Source organism: Opisthocomus hoazin, chromosome 1 (genome assembly GCF_030867145.1).
Source record: "Opisthocomus hoazin isolate bOpiHoa1 chromosome 1, bOpiHoa1.hap1, whole genome shotgun sequence".
NCBI classification, from domain to species: Eukaryota; Metazoa; Chordata; class Aves; order Opisthocomiformes; family Opisthocomidae; genus Opisthocomus; species Opisthocomus hoazin.
In genome coordinates, this window is record NC_134414.1 from 89,705,038 (window position 1) to 89,731,012 (window position 25,975).

Here is a 25,975-nt window from a genome sequence, read left to right on the forward strand (position 1 = left end):
TGTGGAGCATTAGGATAGTGTTTTGTGAACTCACAGAGTCCAGCCGTATGCTTTCAGGTATGTGCTTGACTGCTTTCTGTGGTTTCTAACAATTTTGGAGGCCCATGAGTTCCAGAGTCCATGGATTTGCTGAACGTTTTTCATGCAGGCTCGTGTCTGCTCCCAACTGTCTGTTGGAACGCAGGACTGAGGAGACACCTTGTGCCTTTCAGTAACCCTGGTGTGCACAGAACAACTGCACTGACGTGGTGGCAGGTATGCCACAGGACCTACAAGACACAGAATCACGGAAATGCTTGCTGGAAGGGACCTCTGGAGGTCATAGAGACAAACTTCTTACCCAGAATGGGACTGTCCCCACTGCTTGATCAGCCATACCTTTGTCTAACTGAGCCCTGCACATTGCTAAAGGTGGAGATCCCACAGCCTCTCCCAGAGCATAGAATAGGTAACCAGTGCCAGTGCTGCACTACCCTGCTTGTGAACAGCTTTTCTTTTTCAGGTGCAACCTGAACCTCTTAAGCCAAGATCTGCTGCTCCCTGTATGTAACAGTGCAATTTGTATTTGTAGTATGCAGTATTGGTAATGCAGTATTTGTAATAGTGGAGGCAACAGCTAAGGTACTGAAAAAAATATAACCAAACTTTGATCATTTAGTATTAAGGAATTTTATTCCATTCTTAGATGACAACATAACACAGAGACTTTTTAATTTTTTTTTTTTTTTTTTGAGGGGGCATGGGCTATTTGGTCTCAACGATACTTATCAAGAAAACATTTAGAAAAATAATGTATGTTACAACTTCCTGATAAAGTTCCAATGCTTGTTAGTCTTCATTCAGCATCCATTTTACATTGATACAGATTTCCTGAAGGTGCAAAAATTGCAGTTATTTCATATCAAATTGAGTTCCTCATCACTAAGGTTCTTCTGATGGTCGGGTTTTTTTCTCACTGTCTATTAGATACACTTTTGAGGTCTCCATCTGTAAGGATCAAGTTGTTCTTCACAGGCATTAGGAGTATGTGAGTTCTTATATCTGTCTTGATCTGTATATAACTCTATACTTCCAAGATTTTGTATCTCATTACAGAGGAAACAAAGAGAAGTTGGATGCAGCACATTTACGAAAAGCAGCACAAATGGTGTGTAATATTATGGATGTAATTCATAGAAAAGCCACAGGGCATACATATCTTCAATTTTTGCGTGTTTTCTAGTTACCACAAAACCAGCAGATTTAGTTGCTGTTGTCTAGGAACCAGTAGATTAATGGTCAACCAGAAGGCATTATGTTTGATGACATCCATCGTGTTTAGGTCCTTGCTAGGCACTATTGTTAGAAGTTGAATGAAAAAAAACAGAAACCCTTAGCGTCTTCTAGAATGATGTTTGTGTCTCTTCAGATGGCTCAAACCCCATGTTGCTTTTTCCCTCTTCAGCGTAAGGGTTCACCTCATCACAGTTTGATCCCGTGTCACTCCCACTTTGTCTTGCTTTCCTGTCATAAAAATTCATTTTATATTAGAAGCCCCTGTTCTGCTCAAGTCTTTCTGCATCCACAAAAGAAACTATTGTAAATAATACTGTGCTTAAGTGGGGATATTTATACCAAAAGGAATTGTGTCGGTTTTAGGGGGAACTGTAAAAAACCTACTACGTTCTTAGAAACCCCATTAATGGAGAGCCATAGAAAACCAGCCCAGCTATGTTGCTGTTAATGCAGTAATATTTAAGGAAAATGACATTACTGGACAACCTCCAAAAAGATTATTGAAAACGGCAGGTACTGCTCTACGTGGGCACACTCTGCTGTTGGAGCAGGCACTGTGTTCCCTGCAGGCCACTCCATCCACCTCACAGAGGGGACGGCAGAAGCCTGGCCATGCCACGGCTCCCTGTGGTGACAGTGTCCAGCTGCTTTGGTTAAACTACTGATGATGTAGAAATTGCACTAAGCTGCCAAAGCTGCCTTGCACTGAAAAGCAGGGAGCTGAACCTTTAGCCATCTCTGCTGGTGGGAGGAGGATAGTAAGCTTTAATTCCTTAACTTGCTTCGGTTAGATTTGGCAACCCGTTCATAAGCACCTTGACGACTCAGTCACTGGGACGTCTCCCAGTGGTCATGATCATAGTATCAAAAATGTTACTCACTTTTTTCGATCTCTCTGCCCAGTGATGATCAAGACAATAACTCCAATGACAACCAGGCTAATGACCACCCCAAATATAATTAACCAGATGGTGACTGGTGGTTCATAAGGTGTGGCCAAGGTTGGATATATGCCCACAAACTCCAGCGTATTATCATCCAGTCTGAAAGCCTCATTGATTCGCCCCCGAGACATCCTGCCATCAAAACCAAATTCAAAGACTTTCACACATTTATTGGAAGGAAATAAACAGTTTTCAGTTATTTTATAAATCTCCAGTGTGCCAAGCTTCCCCTGAACTGCTCAGTTGAAAAGGCTGCACAGATGGTACTGCTATTCTTATATTTCTTCTGGCACGGGATGGTGGGTGACAAGCACAGTAACTTAAACCCTTAACTGTCGCAGTTTAACTGACATCTTCAGACACTGTATGAATTCTTAAACTCAGTCTTAACATTTATCAAAATGAGGCAAACAGCCTTCTGATCTCCCTCTCTAGTTGCATTTTAACCCTCATTACCGCAAGTTTCTTGGCTATCCATAAGCTTCTTGGATATGACAGAATATCTGTTTCCTCTCTACAGTCTTCCACAGTTTTGAGTCTTGTGTTTTTCACTGCCCTGAAAACCCTTTCTCTGTATATTTTCTGTGCCTTGTTTTTCCCTGAACTTCTGCTTCTGCTGTTGAGTGCTAACCGGACACTGATTTTCGTAGCTTTATTCTTCTCCCTTGGTTCACCAGGGTCTCTGACTGCTTTTTCAACTCCGCCTCATGTTGCTGCTGCTTTTAAATTTGTGCCCTCTTCATTTCCCACTGTACATTAGCCGTGACCATCTGCAGAGCTGCAGTTCTACTTATCATTTCTACAGCAATGACTTAGAGTGGTGTCATACTGTGCTATAAAAGATCTCTCCATTGACCCGTAAACAGGAACTAGCTCCTGCTCTGACCTCTTCTATTCTGTATAATCAAAGACATCTAGCTGTCTTTCTAATACATCATTATTCTGGAGTCCTTGCTATACAATAATTCTTGCACTGAGTCTTCACTAATGAGAGGAAGAAAACACACGTGCATGCACACACTGTTACCATGCCCTGGATTTCAGAATATTAGCTAGTTCCCATTAAAGTCTGAGCAATGATACTTCCTGGCAAGGTATGATGCAATTAGGTGTGTTATGGCAGCTTTACAAGCCCCTTGAAGTGTTTTACACTGGCTGTTGTCCAAGACACCATGAGATAGATGGACTGTCTTCTTTCTGTCATAACAGTTTCTCTCATCCCGCTATTTCCACGCTAACTGCAGAACAGACTATCTCATTAACCCTTCTGCCTCAGCTGACTTGAGAACCACTTTCCCTTCCACCCTTTCATCTGGTTGGTTGCTTTTGTTTCCCCAGAGAGCAAAATCTCACCTGATGGCATTTTCCAGGTCAGCTTTGGGCACAAGATCACTGTTATTACCTGGCATGCTGACACTAAGGTAGAAGGAGATCCTTTGTGTCTGTTCCTGAACATGAACGTCTGTAATCCTGAATGAGAAACAGAAAAGAAAGGTTATTTTGATTGTTGAGATGATATTAGCTTTAAATTCAGGCATGTGAACAGTTGTGTTTGACCAGCAATGCCAGGGGGTTAGTTTATGCTCAGTGAATGCTTCCTAGTCACCTCAACTGGGAAGCGAAATCAATTTTCCTGTCAGAGTTTCTTTTTTTTAATGTGCTATTTCATTGCTTGAGATGGAGAGAGTCTACTCCATACCTAAGACAAGCCTTGGAGTAATTTTCCAAAGCACGTAATCAGCTGCACAACAGAAACTGTTTGGAGCCTTTTGAGTGTTTGGGGCAAATCTTATGAATGAAGAGATGTATGAAGTACCAAGTGAAAAAAAAAAAATCTTCTTCCTTATATTCTGCTGGGAATAGATCTTAAAGATTACACGACTGATGTTCTACAAAGTAATATCAAACAGCTTAAGTAGATACCTTCTGAAAATTTTGAAGAGACCCCATAAAAAGGGTTGTTTTTCTTACCAAAATCAATTTCAGATGATAGATTTTCTGTTTGTACGTGAACCTAGATAAGATTAGTAAGTCTGCATGGACTTCTAGTGCTTTATAATCAATAAGTTTTTCTTTCATGGGCCCAAAACCTCTTGGATATTTAGTATCACGCACATACGTTGGTATAAATTTTTATTTCTAATCAATGTATCTTCCCTGATATTCCCATGTAGGTGTTGGGTGCAATTCTCAAGGCTCACTTGCACCACTGATAAGCCATGGGAGACAGAGCCTTCTGCATCCACTGAAGTTACCTAACTTTAGCACATTACTCTTCAACGTCAGACTCCTGAGTGAAAAGACAGCATGTAACCAAGCTGGCTTCTTGCCTTTTACAACCAGCTGATGTTTGACATTGTTTGCCGTCACCTTACATTTGACAGAAGGCACAATTAATTCCACCAATTCATGCCGCTAGCGAACCAGAAGCAATATAGGCATAGCCAGCACAATTAAGCAATCCACTCACTGGAAGTCAACTTCCTGCTGTTTCTCCTCTGCAAAGTATTTTCTCATGGCATAGGCGATGGATGATTTGAACAAAAAGAGCTCGTTTTCATCCCATTCATACTGCAAAAACAGCACAAGAGAAATTCATCAGAGATGGCAACTGTACGGCAAGTTACCTGACACTAAGAAATCGTTCTAAAAAGGAATAGAAACGCTTGGCATACACTTTATTTGTGCCATGACAGCATTTCAGGAACCTGCTCAAACCTTTTATCTCTGTCAGTCTGGGTGCTCTGTTGGAGAATAACCAAGCAGGCATCCCCGCTGCCAGACACTGCATTTTCTGGTACTTTCATATGGGGTTGCTGAAGATGCTGCAGTCTCAGCCCGTCTCCCTGCCTTACAGGGAGCAAAGGCAGCAGGAGCAACATTATTCCTACTAAGTATTGTGCATTCTGCTTGAAGTCGAAAGATTTCACAATTTAGATCTTGTTTTAATCACGTACTTTCATTTGCAGACCTGTTCTTTAAGGAGGAAAAACTGTGGGGCAGGGTGGTTCATTTACTTGCTTGATGAGCTGGGATTTTTGTTCGAGGTTTGTTTTGATTCAGTAAAAAACTCTTTGCGTCGGTATTTCTGCAGCAGGCATGTATTTGTTGATCTTCGCTGGACAATACATAGGCAATGTGAAAAAAGCACTGCCTGTGTGCAGGCTCTTCCCGGCGTGCCTTGTCAGTCCAAAGTTATTTGCAGTGGAAGTCAAAAACAGCTTCTCTGGGGCAGGAACCGAGAGCTGTACAGGGGGCAAAAACCAACTGATAGTACAGCCTGGTCTGTTGTGCAACACCTTGTGTGGACAAAGGGAAAATTCCCATTCGAACTCTGTGGCAATTCTTTTTATCCCCCGAAGGCCTAGACTTGATTGCGTTTATGGTACCTGAGCAGGAATGGCTGTAGATGCTGCCAGTGATAGTTTCACGCAGCTCCTGACTTTCTGGGGTATCATTCAAGAAGGTGTGGTAGAAGGCAGCTCTGTTGTAACAGGCTTTATCTACATTTTTCTACCCTGTCCTCCTGTTGACACTGATGTAAAACAGAGAGAGAGAAACGCGTGGGAGGAAGGAGCAGGACAAGCCTGCCGCAGTCCATCCATGCAGGACCAGGCCCCTGGGGACACACCAGTGACCCAAAGCCCCTGCCAGGAGGGCAGCCCCAGCCCCAGCCCGGCGGCGTGCGGAGGGCAGGGGCTGTGCCAGCTCCGGCTGCTCCCGATAGCAGAGGTTGGAGCTGTGGGTCACCCTTGCCCGGGCAAACGCTCCTGGCTTTCTCCTGCTTGCTGGCCAGCTGGCAAAGCCTTGCGCTGAAGCACTTCTTCTCCTTGTTACCGCTGCTGTCTCCGGCAGCTGGCAGTGTTCACCATCGTAGCCTATGATGATACTGGGGTCTCATTTTTTCATTTATCGCAACATCTTTAGCCTCTGCAGTGCTTTTTTCTTTTTTTTTCCTGTTTTTTTCTTTTTTTTTTTTACTAGGAGCTAATTGAGTTTGATTCCTCTGTTGCTGCTTTCTGTACTTTGCGTCTTAGCTTTTTAATCATTTATTTGTTTCCATGGCGTACATTTTGTCTTTTTAAGCCTAATGTATTTTAATTGCCACTGCGCCTCTCCAGTGCCTTTATAAATACCATTACAGGCTGTGTGGATGGAAAGTACCTAGCTGGCTTCTGATCTGTATTTGAGTAATGACTACCCACACTCCTTCCCTAGGCATCTCGGAAACCTACCTTGGCGCTCGCTGCTCGTTACAGAGGCTGCTTTGCTTTGCAGAGCGAAATGAACTTTGCTAAGCGCCTCTGCTCTATTATCGCATGTTCCCTCCAAGATCCCACATGTGACTTGAAAGACAGCGTAAGTCTGGCCTCTAATTCAAAGAAGGTTTTTCCCTTGTGAAATACATGAAAATGCCTGCGGGCTGACAGCACTCCATTTCCTAACAGCGTCTTGTGTGCCAGCCTTTTACAATGTAATCACACATATGACATTGATCCAGTGGGGAATTTTGAATTAATATTTGAAGAGAGTCCTGTTTTCAAGAGGTGGCCAGGGGACTGACACTCCTGGAACCCTGTATTTTAAATAAGACAGACCTTGAGTGATTCAGTTTCCCTTGGGAGAGCACTTTCATAAAGCCCCAGCCGAAGCAAAGCTGTGGGTGTCTCAGCCTCATCAGCTACTCTGGCGATCCAGCGATGCTAGGGCTGCAGCTCTAATCTCATCAGCCTGAAAACAATTAGTAGGGTAACTGCAGCCGCACATGCTCCGGCACAGCTGGCGTAAGCCCATCCGTGAGTCTGGATGCTGAATTTGCCAGAATTTTGGGCTATTGAATCTTCCCTGCTGGCAACAGCTGGGGTGTGCAGCGGGGAGGTGCACAACTGCCTGCGTGCACTGCGGCTGCCCCCGCTGCCCCCCAGGGAAGATCCTCTGCAGAAAACGGGGGGGGGGGGATGAGGGGGATGGGATGTGTTTCCCTCTCTGCTCTAGCCAATGCTAAAGAGCAGAAATACAAAAAGATCTGCTGGCATACTCAGAATGCTTTCTGCTGTCCTAATGATGCAAAGCAGCTCGAAATACATCTTAAACGAACACTTGCACTGCATTCCTTGTTTCTCTGCACTGTGAGCCATGTCAAGCAGCCAAAACATATTGTCCTGCATAGTCGGGCTGAGATTTCGGCCCCATGTTGCCCCTGTCTTCCCTCTATGCCGGTTCATGTGTGCACCACTATCTGCTGCTGGCATATCAGCATTCAGAGTCCTGTCCCCGGGAGCTCAGCGTAAGCGAAATTTGGGGGGGGGGGGGTGCAGAAAGCTACCGAATCGAAAAGGTTTCTTGCATGTTGGTGATGTGGACGGGTTTTGACAGGAAAATGCATGGCTTGCTCTTCGGATTGTAGGAACCTACTGTTCGTATAATAACTCAAATGAAGTAATCTGTATGAGATTGTTTTACAGCTGCCCAATTGCACAACAAATGACTATGATGGCAAAAGGCAGGCATAAAAATGGTATTAAGCTAAACATTAACCATAATGTCTAATAAATGTGTTGTAATATGGAACCTTTTCATGCTGTTGATATCAGGTTTGAATTGTATCTAACTCAAATCAGCAGTCTAGGAAGCAATAAAACTACAGTGGGGCTGCATGTGAGACAGTGATAGAAGTGAGAGCATCAATTTGTATGAAAAATGAGCCACGGTATCGTGTCCCTGCTAGCCCAACAGGCTCCGATGTGCAGGTCTAAGTGACCTGCCTGATGACATACTCATTCTTGGAAAATTACTAATGTTCTGCAAGGTGAAAATGGCTATTAACAGGAATGAAGTGTCTGCACTTAAGCCTTCTTTGCTGCCTCTGTGAGATTAGCATAAAAAGGCACAGCTAGAATAAGGAGCCAAGCGTCTGGGTTAAACAGATGGGCTAAGCCAACGCTCCGTTTAAAATCTTAAAAGCCGTTTTTAGCGTTGATGAGTTTTTTCGGTTGCTGTAATACATTTTATTGGACCAGCTGGTGTAACTGGGGAAAGTAGACAAGCTCTTGGGCATGAAAGCCCTTCTCCTGGTCTGAAACAGAGGCAGCTGCACCCCCCACCCCCAATCTTAATAACAAAGCTGTCTCTGCATAAGGGTTGGAGGGCAGACAGGCAGCCGAATATATCAGGGCCTGGAAAGATTACAGCAAATGGGAAAACAAGAATCTACAAAGGAACGCTGTCAGCAGTGTCTCAGCATGAAACCAAGGCAATTTGAGAATAGAGAATAGAGAATTTGGGAATAGACCCCTCTGCTTTAGCCCCACATTTAAATGTGAAGCAGCTACCCTAACAACAACTTCTGAAGGAAGTCATCACAGCCATGATAATGGAAATTAGGAGGAATGTGTGGGTAGAGGCTTTATTCAGACACATCAGTATAGCTGGGAAAAATATAGCTGTTTTAAGGTACACAGGTGCCCCTATAATGGCCCTCCAGGCCTGTCCTGTAGCAGGTAAAACACGACTGGTAACTCCACCGAATAACTCAGCTCATTCAGCTGAGATGTCTTTCTTAAACTGGGTGGGATCACTCCCTGGAGAGGTCCCTCCAATAACCGTCTTGACCACAAACTCAGACAAGACATCTTTTATGTGACAACTCTTCACCTGAGCTGAGGCCACTCTTCAGACACAAAAATCAGCTACAACCTGCCTTACTTTCTGAGAGGCATTAGCATAACATCTCTGTTGCCCAAAGGATACAAAGAGCACCACAGCGCAAACACACTTACCGCCTCATCCCCCAGTGCCGATTTCAGGCTGATGCGCACTTTGATGGCATTGTTGTAATCTGTTTTAAAAAGAAACAAGGGCCATGTCAGAGCTGCAGCAACAGAAAGTTAGTCCTGGGACATGCTGGGATGGCCAGAATTTCCTTACAGGTCTCCCTGGCCAGCTTGGCAGGATTGATTTTGTTTCCCTTCAGCCACTTCTACTGCAAACATCCGCATCTGAGCTGCCAGTCAGACACATCTGGCTTTGTAGTAGATAGAATGAGAGAGCACAGATCAGACAGATTCTCTGGTCTTCCTTAGACATCTCCCGAAGGAAATGCCTCTTTCCCTCCATGGAGAATGAGCAGCTCAGATACAGATACTGGTGTCTGGCTAGGTGAATCCCGCCATTAGAGACTGGCACAGCACGATAAGGGTTACGGTGCTCCCCAGTACTGATGGTGATTACAGGTACATGACTTGGGCGATTCAACACTCCATGTCACCACAACAGCCTGAAAAATGCATTTTTCCACTGTATTTTGTCCCTTTGAGCTCTTTTGTTTGACTAGTACATGACAGAAAACAAAACAGTAGTCATTTTTCTGTACTGGTTTGTCCTTACACCCCGAGTTCAGGGGCCTCAGGCTCCCAGGACCAGTGGCTCCCAGCCCTGCAGAACAGGCACGCCGCTTTCAGGGAAGCACCACGCAAGCCCAAGCCTCTGGTCTTTCTTCCCTCTGCACAGCCATCCCACACTCTTACCACTGCCACTATGAAAAGGAAAAGAAACTCCATTTCTGAAAACTGGGTGAGGCTGTGACAAACCCCATGTGTGCTGACTTCTCCAGCTTTGGCCATGATGAAGCCAGTCTGCCTTCCTATGAGTAAAATTTACTGCTTGGTGTATATTTCCCACAACCTTGCTTCCACGGGGAGAAGAGCCTTCACCAGCTACAAGAAAGAGGGACTTTGCTGGTTAAGGGCTGTGAGAACTAGCAAGTGTCTGTAATTCACCCACAAGCTGTACGTACATGGAGCCCAGTCTGTTCTCCAACCAATGTATCTGCCAGAATTGTTTATTTGCAGCCAGTTATACAGAGGTTCGAAGTAGCGGAGCAAAGGCGCTGCATTCATGTATTTCTCTCCTGTTAGTCTTTCCAGCGCTTGAGTCCAGGGCTCAGATCTGCCTAATTCAAGCAATTGTCTGTGTATGTAAAAGGAGAGATAACATGTTATTGTCATGTTCCATCTAGACATCTAGCAAAACAGTCTGCGATCAGTATCAAAGTTTTCTATTTTGCTTCTGAGTTTCCTTCTTCCTCCCATCATTCCTACTAATAAAAATAAATTATTTTCTCATTAACAGGCAATTAAACCTTTGATGTTTACCTACTCAGCTGATATAAATTTAGTAAACTTGTCAAAATAAACTGAGCAGACATATGCTAAATTTTCAGGCTAAGTTCATTCTTGGTGCAACCTCATTGACGCCAGAAGTTTTCAATGATGAATTAGGCTTTGTTATTTATTATGTGTGAGGAATTTGCTTTGTTACCTCAAATTGTCACCAGCTGCTGTAGAGTTGGTAATGTCACATGTGTGAAGAGGGCCAGTATGGTTAGCTGCCTTGCAAAGTGCCTCCTGAAACTGGAACTGATAGATGGTCCGAGTGTAATACCTAAAGGAAGGGCAAGGAGAAGGAAGGCATAGGTTTTGTTAGTCATCTGGCAAGGCAACCTGCAAGCCCTTGGCCTTTGGAAAGCTCTGCTGTGTCAGCTGGTGCTCCTGCTTGGGAGGCTGTACTGCAGGGAGGGAGGCCAACTGACATCTATAAGCTGTGCTGACATGGATTTAACAGAATGCCAAGATCAAATGCAGCAGAAGAGCCCCAGATCCGTTTGATGCCACATCAATTCAGAGTGAGTAAAGGTTTTTAAGGCCCAACTCTCACTCTGGCTGAGCCCTCTAAAATGAGATGGCTGGGACATGGAGGGACACCCAGAGTTAGTTGCTTCAGGGCTGCATGTGCATGGCCCAGGTGACAGTGGTATGGGGCACGTGCTCTCCTCAAGAGGCAAGCAACACATACAGATGTGCTGCCACTGGTTTGATGGCAATACAAAGCTTCTACACTTGGCAAGAAGCTCAGCAGCCTCCTTGCAGCTCAGACATTGCTATGCAGCAGCCCCTGACGTCCACAGAAATATTTCCACTGAAATCAGTGACCTTCAGTCAGGACTTTAAACAAATAAGATTGTTTAGGTAGTCAGGGTTTGTTCTGTACCCAAAATGTAAGTCATGAACTCAACACTGAGCAAGGATGGAGCTACCTTATGAATGAATAATCATTGGCCACATGAAAGAGCACCGCAGGGTCGCAATAGGTTTCATCGTGAGGGACGGGTTCGACAACGCCAACTATTTGTCTCCTGGGGATGAAGGGAAAACACAGGATTTCCATTAATAGATAATAATTAAAAATAGCGTGACTCTGCTCCTGCTCCATATTGTCTGATACATGTGGGCATCTCTCTCACTTCCAAACACAAGAAGTACACACAGCTCCCAGTAATCTCAAATGAATACTGCTCCACAGCTGGACACCCCAGAGAAGAAGCTGCTTTGAAACTGATGGTGCAAGGAAGAAATTTGTATGGTAGCAGCGTGTGCAGGGAGTAATTAGTGGTGTGAAATAATCTACAAGACATGAGCTTCACACACACTTCATGCCCTGGCCCATCCCTGGGTAAGGGCATGCAGAGACTGGATGACCCAAAAGGTGCCCGGCCTGCTGTGCCACTGGGCTGGAGATGAGGGTGCTCTTTATTTTCCTCTCCTGAGAGCAGGTTTCCTGAGCAGCACTACGGAAACAAAACCATGTCCTAATTTCTGAAAATGGTAATAAGCTTACATGGAAATATTTTCTGTAAACCCGTATTTCAAGGTCTTGTTCCAGCAGAGAGCTTTGCAGTGCCGCTACAACAGAAGTGATAAGCTTCCCTGAACAATCTGTCATTCTCTGTTTCTCTGACATCTCTGCTACTTTTGAATAAATCGAAGCTGACTGACTTTTACTGTGGGTCAGGAGGCTTGCTTATATCAAGTTTTATTATAGATTTTGTTTGCTGACAGAGGCTCACTGTTTGTGTTCGTGTTAGAGGGCAGACTCCATTTTCAGTGTGGGGCTTGCTTGGTTTCTCTGTGGTTTTCTGTCCCCACGTTTTCCACCCCAGGAAATGAGAGACTCCAGCCTGAATCAAACCGCTTTTAATCTCGAGCTCCAGGGAGCTGAAAGTAGATTGGCTTGTGGGGATCATCTGAAAAGGCACCTCTGGATGTTACTTGCCAAGGGAACTGTATTTTCTTGACCAAGAAAGGTAGTATCTTAAAACACAAGAGTGGGAAGACTTAGTTTGGAGTCTTTCAGACAATTTGCCTCCAAAACCACTCTAGAACGGGGAGGAAATGCAAATCAGAGAAGTGTGCACAGATATTTGGTAGATTGAGATCTGTATGCTTCCCAGGCTGGCAAGTATGATGAACTTCACTCTCCACTTGTCCTTAAGGAGGTGGCGAGCAAACCAGAGCATACGCCCAAGGAGACTTACGGAAAGGCTGTGTTTAAGCTACAAAGATGTCCTGGGGCATACACCACCACGGGGACAGCAATGTTGATCCTGGGATCTGGAACATCTTGTGCAAAGACCACGGACTGCCTTTATCCAAGAAGCTGACATTAGAAACGAGGAGAAAGTCTGCCAAGAGGCAGGGTTAAAAATCCAGGGCTGAACACCATGCTACTGGGGATACACAGCTTGTGAGACCTCGTCTGCACAATGTTGGGTGTTCCTACCTGGCACTCTACTGGGCGTTGTAGAGAGAGAGATCCTGCACCATGGCAGGCACAGGCACCTCGGTATGTTGACTAACTAGGAAGGGATGGTTTTGCAGGATCATTTGCAAAAAATCCTCCTTGTTTCTCAAACTTACTTCATCTCCCACCACCGCTTCGTCCATTCCTGCTTTGTAATCTCACCCCTAAACACCATCCACCTCCACTTCTCCAGCATGTAAGTAAAAGGCATTGTTCCAACAATCGTTAGCGCTTGTTTGAGCAGAAAGTTGATTTCATTTTCTAAAGAGACAAGTAGTTAAGGTAATGGTTATTGTAGCAATTAGTATCTGATTAAACAACTAAAGTTGGTTCCTTTTACAGCTAATGCTTACATCTGGCTTGAATTACAGATTTTCACTAAGGAAAAAGTGGAAGGAACAATACTATTGAAAAAAACATGAGAAAAGATCACTTAAGCATAGTAAGCAGTTTTGCCTCTCTTTCTTTTCCCTCAACTGCTTAAACAACCTTACCCTTTGGTATTTACATGTCATTATCCTCCACTGAAAACCTTCCCAGGTTCTGGGGAATTTTGAGCTGAGGACTTTGGTACATCTCAATCCTTATAAGGTAATAATCAGAGAAGCCAGACAAACAGCATTATAATGGGGACCTACCTACATTGCCCACCCAATATTCACTTAAATGGGAGATGTAAATCTTAAAGCTTGAGTTCCATTTCAACTGCTAAATACATACCTTGGCAGAGATATGCACAGATCCATGCAACAGAAATTGAAAATACTATTAGAGAGTCATCCAAATGAACTATGGAGATGTGGGGATGAGTTCTTCAGTACTGAAGGCAATGAAGTGCTAGCTATTTGTTTCTAAATTATGTAGTGGCATAATAAATCATAGAATCATAGAGTCATAGAACTATAGAATGTTTTAGGTTGGAAAGGACCTCTAGAGGCCACCTAGCCCAAACCCCGTGCAGTGAGCAGGGACATCTTCAACTTGACGAGGTAGCTCACAGCCCCAGTAGTGTTCCTTGCTTCATTACGTGATTTGGGAACAAAACAGTATTTCTGGTCAGCTGGTGGGATAGGATCTTCAGAAGCCTGTTAGTTGCTCACTCAGCTTGCAAACATGATCTTCTGCTGCAAAGTAAGGCCCACAAGTGTTTTGACATAAATATATAATATTTATGCATTTATTTACCTTCATCCTCTTGGAAAGTTGGCTCTAGGAGGTCAAGAGATTTCAAGTGCTCAGGAGTGGCGGCAGAAAGTGACATAATTTCACCCACTGCCTCATGGAAGCCCTCATTGGCACCATCTCTCAGCAGGTAGGGCTGCACCGAGTACGCCATGTCGTATTCGATGTGGCCCATCTCATGGTGTGCAGTCAGGAAGTCGTCCATGGTCACTTTGGTGCACATCTTGATCCTGAGCAAAGTGTTTGTGGTCAGACAGATGGTGGCCCAGCCAGATTCTGGCTGAGCTCTGCCTGCTGCAACTGCAGGGCAAAGCAGCCTCCTAAGCTCGCAAATGCCCGTCGCCCTGAGCGAACCCGGGCAGCCGCATCCTAGCATGGGCCACAGTTTCTCCTGCACGAATGAGGCTTGGAGGGGAACTTGGGAAAGGACTGTCAGCCACCCTGAAATTGTGATGGGAGTAAGAGAAAATTGCTGTTTTGTGAGAAGCAACTGCTCTCTGAAACTTGGCAATAAACTCACTGTCATGTTGGAGTGAGCACCCACCATCAAACTTAAGCAGACAGTAGTATAAAAAAACTTGTGTGTCACTGGTCCTGCTACTTCATCCTCATGTAGGCACTATTTAATAAAGGAATTTCTACCAAACAGGGTTTCCTTTCACCTTCCCCAGACAGCTGAACTGTGACCTCAGCTGGTTGCCACCCAGGGACCCTGTGCCATTGCTGCAGAATGTGCAGGTGTTGACAAATCCCACTGGCATCCACAAGCACCCACATTTGTGCTTATTCCTTAAGCTCTAGAACATAGTCATTGTTTATTTAATTCATACAAATAATAGTCACTTCTCTGCTTAAATTTGAGAGTAGTCCTTAGGTTTTCAGAGGAAAAGTTGCACAGAAAGGTTTACAGTCCCACAGGATCCCTGCTCTCTTGTCTTCCTTTCCCCTCATAACAACCAGAAAAAGTTAATAAATAATGAAAAATTTTAACTTAAACCAGCACCTTTAGTGAAATATATGAATGTTCTAAGAGATGGTATAAAAAGGGGTCATAGTAATCGCAGTACCTGTAGTCATTTTTCCCCAGATCCCATGCCGTAGGATGGCAGACAACACTCCTGCCGTCGGTCGGCTCTGTGAGCATGGAGTTATTCCAGAAGCCCTCGGTCATTTCATAAAGGCCGACGGAGGTGAAGAAGGCCTCAGCGGCTTTGAATATTTTCACCGCATCCCATTTCTGGAAGAGAAAACGCAGCCATTAACCGCTGCTTCTGCACAGAGCCTGCTCCCGACGGCTGGCTTAACTCAGGGCAGCTGACTTCTTATGCATCTCCCAGGGACTTCAGAGCAGCACCTGGCTTACTGAGGGTGAGACGATAGCATCTGCCTTCATCACTTCTGTAAATTCTGCTGGGAATTGGAATTAAGTGTTTTCCCCACAAACAAAATAGGCTTCTGCACTCAGAGGTTCAGAAGATAGCGCCTGACCCAGACCAGAGAATCCCTCAGTAAAAGATAAGGCGGAAAAGATAAAAAAGATATTCTTCTCAGTAGCACGTCTGAACTGGGATCCGACCCTTTAGCCACTTCAGCTGCGGATAACTTGTTTGAGGGAGTGGGGCTGCACTCCTAGCAGATGAGCATGAGAGGAGATCTCGGCCAGAACCCTGCAAGTGTACCTAAAGGAGCTGCTTATTGGATTGTAACTGCACATTAATGCCCAGAATATTTTCAAACATCATTCAGCAGTTTTATGATTCTACATAGCAGGAAGTCTGCATTTTCCTGACTGAGTTTTCACAGAGATTTAGGTGGCAGACAGCTCGGTTGGATGGGAATCCCAAATTGGGCACATCCACTAACAAGGAAGAGTCCAGCCACTTCCCCGAGGCTCTGGAAGTAATGCTTCCCTCCCCACAGTGGTACTTCAATATATACAAATCTAAGGCTACAAGTGGGTCAGTACTGTAAAACAGGGGTAAGGTTAATGCAGACTTGTTCAAACTGCTTATGAATCAAATCTAGTTACTCCTCTCTTGCCAGCATAACATTTGCATGGCGTGCTCCCTGTGAGAGGAGGGTAGATTTCAGGTGAATAACCACATTCCAAAAACCGAATTCCACCAATCACTTTTTGGTTTATAAAAGGAGTGATGTTTAGGCAAGCATACAAAGAGTTATATCTTCATCCATGTTCTCAGTCTGGTAAAGGTGCTGTGATGGCTGTTAGCACTACAGATCTCAAACACAGACCTTATGGTACTATGCAGTTATCAAAAGATAACAGGCAGCATAGCAGTTTCCTAGCTGTTGCCAAATAAACAAGACTGACAAAAAAACCCTGTGATATACAAACTATTTGATTATGGTAATGGATGGCAAAGGTCATATTTGATACCAGCCAACTCCATGGGTCCTGAAATATTTATATGTAGAAATATAACTCTTAATGGTCAGATGTCTCTGAGGAAAACAGACTTGAAGCTGAGATTAAGCCAGTCAAAGAGGGTGGAGAAGAAAGAGAGGAAAACAGCCAAAGGAAAAGGTACAGTGGAAAATGTATGAACACATTAAGGTGAAGAGCAAAAAAGCAATGCTTTGCTGGCGGTGTGTCTGCCTTAGGGCAGCTATGGTTTTCTAGACAACATGTGGTGTGTAATTTTTGTATCATCTAGATTTGTTACATAATTCATATTGCATAAAGGCATGTCTGTCTTACCTTTTGAACCATTGCAGAAGTTACATCAATATTTGGTTTGGCTGGATAGGGAACAGCCAAGGAATACAGATTTGTCCAAAACCTACCCCACATATCACCTTCAAAAAAGAGAGAAAGATAGAAATAATTTAAATGATTGGTTCTGTATTGTTCAAAAGTGCCAGACAGTTCTATAAATTGTGCAGTGTCATGAACAGGGACTTCTACATGCCCAGACAGGTCTGATCCAGATGTGGAGGAGAGCAGCTCTGGTAAGTCCTGCATAGGTCAAACTCAGGTCTCAGATCCTTTAATTCCCCAAGATCAACTACATTTGTACAATACTGTTACAGGACTGATCATCTTCCTAAAGGGCTATTCAGAGTGAATGCTAAATTGTTAGTCCACGTGATTGCCCTTGCCATATTCATGTACATTACAGTCACAGCAGCTTGATGTTGCATGCTTTGAAAGCAAAGTCATGAAATGTGGAACTTAGGATAAGACATAAAAGGAAAAAAAGTCTCTCTGAAACTCTCATTTCTATGGAAGACAAGTGCTGCAGTGAGGAGGGAAATGTCCCAGCCCAGTGCTGGAGTTTTGAGCCAGGTGCCACCAACTCTGGCGAGGATGGAGATGCCTGCCTTCCCCACCTGCCTCTGCTGCTAAGCACCTGCGTCATTTCTGCCAGGAACAACTTCTCCATTTCTCCTCTCCCCTTCTCTTATCTGTAACCTGTTTGTCAATATACTGATTAAACAGGCAGATTACTCTGTTCTCATGCGCCTTGAAGGCGACTGTCCTGTGTACAAAGTCAGGCTCGCACGACACGGCCGCATTGACGTACCCAGCAAATGGGCAGGGAGGCATCCTGTGTCACTGATGAGCTCGGGACCATAGACCTGCTCCAGCCGGTGCCTCACGTAGGCATGCAGCTGCTGGTACAGGGGTTTTATCTGGAAGCAGAGCAGGAGAAGGAAATGAATTATTATCTCTTTGCTCTATGCCACTCATCCCTCCTGAACAAAGAGCTTCGAAGCTGTGTCTGATGAAAACCTCCCAGCAGCTAAGTGCACCACAAATCTGCAGTGGAGCTTTGTCCGCTGCCTCTGAGCTCAAGTGCTGAGTCGAGATGGTAGCCCCAGAAGTTCCTGCTCAGGTATGAGGGAGGGAGCACTGCTAACTTTAGACACGGAGTATCAAGGATGCCATCTACGCCATGCGAAACACACGGCCTCCTATGGGCCCTACCTGGAGGAGAGACATGAATCTGCAGAGTTCCCTCTTTCCCTCCCTTCAGCACAGTGCAGCCTGGGGGGACTAAGCTGGTCCTTGAATGGCTGCAGAGGTAAAAACACCATGTATGTCCCCCAGTGTCTGTTAACCCCATGTAGACTAAGATTAGCCAGTTTAGAGCAGGTCTCGTCTTCCTTCACAACACTGACACGTGAGTCCATAATCACAAAACACAATGCTGTGGCCCAGGTGAGAGCTTCTTCCTGCCCCTACCTGCTCAAATGTCTTCTCCACATCTTCAATCACCTGGTCACGGCTGTATATGTATTCTTCTGGATAGTCTGCTTCATAATTTGCTCTCCAGTAATCTCCATAGTCAGAATAATCTGTAAGCATGGACACATCACATCAGGACACGGCACATGGCACTGCTCAGTTCTGTAGAGCAGTGCAGTTCCCTGTTGACCCCATTCAGACCCATAGCCTTTCCCCCAAAGCAAAACAATGAAGTGTGAGATGCTCTGGATCTAGAGGGGAGAGAGTGCTCCACCAAGGCTCTGTCCCATGGACGTGCAGGTATGGGAGATTTCCAAGAAATGTGGAAATTGCAGTCACGGTTATCTGCTAACTGGCATCATTTCAGCTGGAGATAGAGGTCAAAGCAAAACTTCTCTCCTGACTGGAGCTCCTGCAGGCATGAGGGAGGGCAGCCTGGGCTCAGGCTGGATGCTAAGCGGTTCTCACAGAAGGTGTGTGCTGGTGCACATTGAATATGGGCCCCCTCCTCCATCAACAAAACCACAAGGGCAGGTGTAGACACCAGGACTGAAATTCAGCCCACAGGTTCACTAAGTCTTCCAGTTCACTGAGCTCCACCAAGCCTGGTGTAGAAATGGCTCATAGCTGAGGTCTCTTGCTTATTGGTATGAGGGAAGGTAATAATGAACATTTCTTCATGTTTTGGTTTTTCCTGTCTAACCACTTGGACTATTATTTCTTATTCCTGGTGTCTAGCTCCAGCTTGATAGTTTTCACAAAACAAGGAGTATAGGAAAGCAGGTGTTACAGCTGCAGTTTAGCCAAGAGACAGATGACGTAGCTACTTCAGAAGCTATTTTAGAAGACTCCCAAAAAAAATTAGCAGCCACCTTCCATTGTTCCTTGAAAAGAAAATTCCCTATGATTTGTGCAGAGATCCCTGGCTGGAAGCACACTTCCCTGAGTGCAAAATACATTTGAAGCACCTGGCTGCATCTGCTGGCCCACGCTTACCAAATCTGATCATTCCAGTTAGGGCATAATGCTTATAAATGTACCACTGGTGCAAGAAGGACAAGGCTGACAGAAAAGCGAAGTCACCAAGACTCATCAGCACTTAGAAGTTGTTTAAACTGAGCATGCTTGCCCATACATCGCAAGCAGCGCAGTTCTGGATAAGGCAGTATGTAATGAAGAGCATTCGGGAAAGGTGCCAACAAAGACATTCTCCTTGTGTCCTAGGCTGGTGACATACCTCTGGTCTGGTCCTTGGCACCTGTCTGCACTACCTCTCACTTTGCAATGTGCACACCAAGAGCAAATTATATGCAAAGTGCTGCTCATCTCATGTGTAAAAAAGTATGGGGTTTGAATCCCTGTGCAAATTGTGCAAGACTGCGGTATGTTTGTTAATTTCTGGAAGCCAGAAAAAAAGAAAAAAACATATGACTTACTATTAAGCTTTGCAACCTCGTTTTTAAGCTCAACATACTCTTCGTATAATGGTCTCATTGTCCTGCCTACACCAGCTCTCCAGCCTTCCCAGGCCCACAGTCTCTCATTATAATCAGTGCTGTTAGCCATAATAGTGTCCAGACCTGTCAGAACAAAAATATAAACAATAAGCCTTGAAAAAGCAGAATCTCTTCACTTTTCTTTCACAGCAGGCAAATGAACCAAAAGCGAAAAGAAATGTAATAAACTAAGAAGAAAACACTTTATGTTCGATATACTGAAATATCCCTTTATTTTATTGCATCCTTTTCTGATTAAAGGTTTTCCCCTTCTTCTCTTTAAAACACACGGGGCAGACCATCGTGCCCTTAAATGCTTTCTCTGCATTAGCTCATCTGAAGTTGGCAGTGTTCCTGGGACTGGACTCACTGCAACGCTGAGTCTAACAAGACTTTGATGACAGTGGAAAAAAATAGATTTTCTGTGATGTAGGCAAACCCCGGGTGACAGGCAGGCTGTCAAGCAAACTGAGCAGCCCTCTCCAAATTTTGTCTACCACAAGTAGGAGACAGTATGTCGCACGAGCAGCAGGCCTGTTGGAGGTCCCTGAATTGTAAGGTGCAATTAAATTATGACTAGGCTTCAGATAGCTGGATATAGCTATTGAAACTATAGCCTGTTCTCTCGCAGTCAGGAGCTGCCCTTGGGCTTTTTCTTTTTGAACCATCAGTGTAAAGGACGCAGTAGGGACAGTGGTTCGTACCGTACCTGGCTCCAGCACCAAACACTCAGACGGTTCGGTGATTTTACAGACGGTCCCGGTGCTGTAGATGGTACTCATTGTATTTAGCACAGTGCTCAGCTGCAAGTTAGATGCGAGATAGCCCGTTAGAAACCCACTCTGTGCAAAATAACAGCCAATATTATGCTAATTCCTTAAAAGCTCAATTCAAGACTTCACCCACCAGCTTAACATTTCAGCTTATGTTTAAGCTCAGCAGAGATTAATGAAAGAATTTGCCTAAATGCATTGCTGAACCAGGGCCTAGCTGGAAAAGACAGATAATCTCCCAAATATATGACGTAATATACAGGTCCTTAATATCCAGTCAGATAGAGCTCTGGATTTAATGAGCACAGACTGTCATGAGAGAGCCATCAATACACAGCAGCAATAAAACAATAACGTTCAGCAGTGCGCTTCCATAAGCATGGACCCACCTAAAATTTCCAGGTAGGTTGTGGTTTTGAATGGCAGCAAAAAGGGCTCCTTCTGCAGATGCTGCCAGGCTGAATGTTACTGCTTGTGAGGTTTAGCATCACATTACACTGATTGCATAGAACTCTTTATACTCCATTATAGAGCAGTTACAGACCATGTCTTGGGTCAGCTGGAGGCCAAACGCATCTGAAATCACTCAGCTCTATCTCAAAAGCTATGCTACATGGCTCTGGTTTTATTTTTTTTTATGTTTTCAGGTTTTCATACCTCAGGAAAAACACGCACCACTTTTAGCTTTTCCTTTAGGATTATGTTATTTCTCACTTAAAGCTTTAAATCAGAACTATGTAGAGCTCTCAGTGGGAGGGGTGGTTAATGACTAGCTCTAACTTTATCTCTGTCAGCATTAAAATAAATAGATACCCTGGGAAATTTTTGTATCACTGAAGAATATTTAAATATTCCTATGGAATCCCATCAGACTGTAAAAAAAGTCACTTTCCAAGCAAGAATCAACAATTTCAGCCCCAAAGGCCATTTATCTAGGAAACTACAAGTGTCTAAACAGGGAGGATACTGAAGAAAATACCTCTTCAACAGAGACAGCGTTACCATCAGGGCACTGCAGTACTCCAAAATAAATATAAGTTTGCATGAACTGTCAGCATTCCCACCAAGGTAATCTGTCTTTCCAGAAACACATCTCATTTGGATCAGACAGGAGGTCCAGCCAGTGTGCTGCTTTTCTTGCACAGTGGTTAACACTGCTGATCTTAGCAGAAATATCTCAGGGTCCTTCTATAATCAGGACCATAGGATCCTCTAACTCAGTGCTATGTTTCAATTTGATGTCCAGCAAAAGGAAACTAATTTAACTCTCAAGTGTCTGGTTATAAATCTTTTTTGAATCTGCATAGCTGCTCACTCCAATTCCACACGTAGTTATTATCCATATACATGCTTTTTACATGAACTTGTCAGTGGAAATATCAAATCTCGCTATGAATCTTGCTGGTCTTCAGCAGCTTTCTGTGGAAGAGGGTCACCAATCCTCCCCATTTTCAGGTATCCCAGGGTGCCCGCTGCACAGAAACATCCCCTCTTTTTGACAGTTTGGTAATGCAATAAATGCAGAGAAAGAAAGACTGCCTCCACCTCCACCTTTTTGACTCCTTGAACGTCCTTTGACCCATCTCTTTCTGCTCATTGCCCTAGGTCTGGACTCAGCCAAGCATTTACCACAGGTCCTCTTTTCCTCCTATGACTAATCCAGCCGTTTGTGCAAGGACAACTCTGAGGCGTGTGTGCGCTTGATATTCATCGCACGGATTACATGGAAAAACTGCTGACTTGAATGGGAACCCTTTTCCTAAAGCAGACCACCCCTCCAGTGGTGAGGGCCGTGAGCACTTTGTACTGGTACACTCCCCATACCAGTGCTGGGAGACAGCATGATCCCGAGACAAGCAAGGCAGCGACAGCGCCGTGCCCTTGCTCAGGGGTGTTGTGGGAGGCAGCCCAACTCACCCGACAGAAATGAGCTACATCCAGCAACTTACTCTGCTGTATTTTTCCGGTGACAGCACAGATGATCCTCTGTCCTGGAGAGCCTGGATCTGGAGCCTGGTGAGAGCATCCTGGATGCTGGCTAATGGGAAGCTGCTGGCGTTCCTGGAGGCCTCGTCGTAAAACGTGGACCACTTGGCACTCGCCTCGTTCTGAAAGGGGTTCACACAAACCCTGGATTACTCCGCCTAAAGGGTGCAGCAGCCTGATGTACTCAGTGGGCAAAAGTGTTACTGCTGGGAAGAACTTCATTTGTAGAGACCACCTGGGCATGGCGGGTTGAGCACTTGCACTGCACAGTGAAATGGCTGGGGAACTTTTTGGCTTTGTTTTATTCACACATCCAGATAACCATTTTTCTTTGGAAACAAACAGCAAAAAGCAGGACGGTCTCTCCTCACACCATGCTTGTTCTAATCAATCCAGCGTCACTTAGCTGTGTTCCCTGCTACTCTAAGTCACCACATGTTCTTCCCCTAGTGCTTTTCCTCACCCACCTGTGCCTAACAGAAACCAGATACAAGCCAGGGCACAAGAGGTCTGTGACTCAGATGTCATTCGCCTTTTCTGCTTCAGCAGCAGTGACAGACAGCAGCCGAGATACTGATACAGAGCCTTTTCTCTATGCAAATACCACTTTCTCCTGAAGTTTTGGTAAACAAAAGATTATACTTTGGCATAGGAGGCTCTATAGAGGTGCCTAAATTGGGCATGCAAAACCTCAGTGTTTGGCATGAGATTGCTTTCACCGCTGCTCCAGTTACACACCATGACACAGGAAACTCCCAAATTTCAGTGCACAAAGCAGCACCATAAGAACATTATTTGGATTTGGGACTGTCTTCTTCCTATTCACCTTTTTTAATGTGTTTCTACATAGTTTAGCACATCAGCACTCACCCCAAATGGCAACAAGAACAGTACTAATTAACCTGGGTTCTTGGGCCAGTTTAATTAATTATGCTCATGCCAAAGCTTCCCAGGTTGTGGAGAGGGCACCTGTAACTCCTGTCCCTCCCTGCTGAGGCATCAGGAAACACAAATGTCATACTGTGCTTGAAGAGCTCTTTCAGGAGCTTGATAACCACCCAGAGGAAGAGCATCACTGTGTAAATTTGTTTCTGAAGTCCTTGTCCTGAGCAGGGACGGAGAGGTGTCTTAGGAGCAGCAGGGCAGAGCAGGGGGGTTCTTCAGCTACAAAAGCCAGTGGAAAGAAGTTAGCTGTCTGATTTTTCCCCAATTACAGGAACTCACTGATAAGTCAGAGGAATAGTTACAGGGTTTGTAGCCCAATTTACACGGAAAATAGATGGGAAAGAGCCAGAAGGGACAGTATTCATTAACTCTGCTCCTCCAGTAGAAAGGAAGGAGGGGAAGCAGTGGGTTTATTACCAGCACTACTGAAGAGATCAAGTGAGAGAAAATGTCCTCTCTGAGCACTAGACTAATTGGTTCTTATTGCTGGTATCTCCTAACGTATTTTATTATCATCTCATTAATGCTGAAAGTACTATACGGGGCTTTCACTGTATGTGTTTGGAAACGTTACAATTTAAGTACCTGGTGCCTCAGAAACCATTCCAGATTGACAATGATTAGTCATTAGGATTTCTTCCAGCAACCAGTCTCTTTGCTTTAATTAAGAAATACGATGATTAAACCATGTTTTAATTAGTCTATAAGACCACTAAGTGGAAGACTTAAAACTATTACACAAAAGCAGGTGTGGGATGTTTGGCCTCCTTTTTATGCTCCAAACTGTTTATCTCTAAAGTCTGAGTTAACTTTAAAACAAACATAGCTACAAAATTTAAGGTGGTTTTGTTCATTTTGAAAGGCTGCAAGGTTAGGAGAGGCTAGGCTGAGGCATGACAGTAATCAGCCAGCTCATGGCTGCCTGCCCTTGATAAACGCATTACTTGCCTAGAGACCTCGTTGGCTGGGACAGCCAGAGGTTGGTGTTGAGAAAAAGGGAGAACTGTGTTGCAAGATAGCATGAAGGAAAATGTTGTCGTCCTTCATCCTGATAGAAATTTACTTTCAAACCAATGTACTAGACCACCACACTGCAAACTCCACTGCTAGGTTTTGGAAACCCGTGATCTCACTTCATTTTTCCCAGTTTAATACTTCCAGGCAGTCTACCAACAGCCCTGACTATGAGAAGAGCGATAGGGGACAGTGGGGAAGGTCCCCCAACTGGGTAAAGGGTGTGGACCACTATATAAAACCATCAGCAAACATTTAATAAAATGCCTACATTCAGAAAATATTGGCATATTCATTGAGAAGTAAAACAACTTCAGCAACAGAGAAGACAGAGTGCTGTCCGTGTCAGTAAAAAGCCCAGTGTTAGTTCAGTTGTACGAAAAGCAGGAGACCTGAGCTCATTATGGGTGCAAGATTCAAATCCCGTTCCCTTGCATTGCAGGGCAGCACCTAGCTCTGGCCCTGGGAGCAGGCCATCCCCTCGGGGCTGAGCCCTCTCCATGAGGAACGGGACCCCGCACAGGAACACCACGCCGGGAGGCACTGGTGGTGGTGGGACACAAGCGGAGGAAGGTGTCTCTCTCCATCCAGCTCAGATTTTGGGGATGAACATGCTTGGCCCCTCACTTTTTTCATCCCCTCACTGGGGTGACGTGAGGTGATGGCTTGGGACAAGTCCAGACTCCGGCCATCCCCATGCAGTGCAAGGGCAGCCCAGACACCAGCCCTAGGCTGTAGAGCCTGGTAGTGGTCCAGGTATCTCCAGTGAGGAGGCACTGCTATGTTAAAGCAAGCCCCTCTACCCTCCTGAAACTAAACTACAGCCACCAACCAAGTAGCACTCAAATTTCAGCCACCCACAGTGAAACCAAAATAAACTAGAAAGCAGCTGTCAGATTCCTAAAACAACAGTAAAACCCACAGGATGAAGCACTTACCATTTTCCTGGCAGTCTCCTCGGTGATGTTGGTGTTGTAATTCCAAGAGGCAATGGACATCTCATAGCTAATGTCTTCTGCCCTCCTGTTAAACTCTTCTAGAAACAGTTGGGCTTGTTGCGTGACATCCTGAGGGGTCACAACAGCGCTCAGACCACAGAGAAGCCAGAGGTGGACCAACATATTCATGTTTGGGCTGAGAACGTCCCAACGAAGTAGGTTTCCTCAGGTAAGCTTCTCTGTTGGACTCTGTCACATCAGCCTTCAAACACGGCTAGCGTCAAGAAAAAAGGCTGAATCCAATTTTACAGGCCTTTTATAGGTATTATCCATTGTAGGAGAGAAAGGAAAAAGTTTTTTATAAAAAGCCAAATAAACAAAAGTCAATGATTAACTTTGGAAAAACATAATTACTCCTGCCACTTTATGGCCTTCTTATAAAAGGCTTTTACTTTTGGTTAATGTTTCCCAAATGTGCTGTCAATGATACAGCAGGTCACTTTATCTACAGTCTGCCCGTGTCTTTGGTAGCTCAGAATCTGCGAATCCTTTAACAGGTTGGTGATAAGCTGTA

The 25,975-nt window shown here is 44.7% G+C and overlaps 1 protein-coding gene across 1 annotated transcript; it reads right to left on the minus strand.

Annotated features, from left to right (window-relative positions):
* Positions 1–645: 645 nt before the first annotated feature.
* On the minus strand, positions 646–25,765 carry ACE2 (angiotensin converting enzyme 2). The gene is made up of 18 exons (XM_075428865.1): positions 25,402–25,765; positions 22,468–22,626; positions 20,455–20,548; positions 19,686–19,829; positions 18,247–18,359; positions 17,585–17,693; positions 16,759–16,856; positions 15,107–15,276; positions 14,043–14,269; positions 12,974–13,118; positions 11,314–11,412; positions 10,539–10,661; positions 10,015–10,187; positions 8,999–9,057; positions 4,690–4,790; positions 3,573–3,689; positions 2,157–2,351; positions 646–1,503 (listed from the first exon to the last, which is right to left on the minus strand). Exons 1-18 carry the CDS (start codon positions 25,588–25,590, stop codon positions 1,383–1,385), a joined length of 2,436 nt encoding a protein of 811 aa, XP_075284980.1. The 5' UTR covers positions 25,591–25,765; the 3' UTR covers positions 646–1,382.
* Positions 25,766–25,975: the final 210 nt, after the last annotated feature.

Coding starts and splice junctions, on each gene's coding strand:
- ACE2 (XM_075428865.1), bottom strand. CDS start 25,590: ATGAATATGTTGGTCCACCTCTGGCTTCTCTGTGGTCTGAGCGCTGTT. Junction 15,277..16,758: donor CTTCTGCAATGGTTCAAAAG/GTAAGACAGACA, acceptor TTTCTCTTCCAG/AAATGGGATGCGGTGAAAAT. Junction 2,352..3,572: donor GACCTGGAAAATGCCATCAG/GTGAGATTTTGC, acceptor TTTTGATGGCAG/GATGTCTCGGGGGCGAATCA.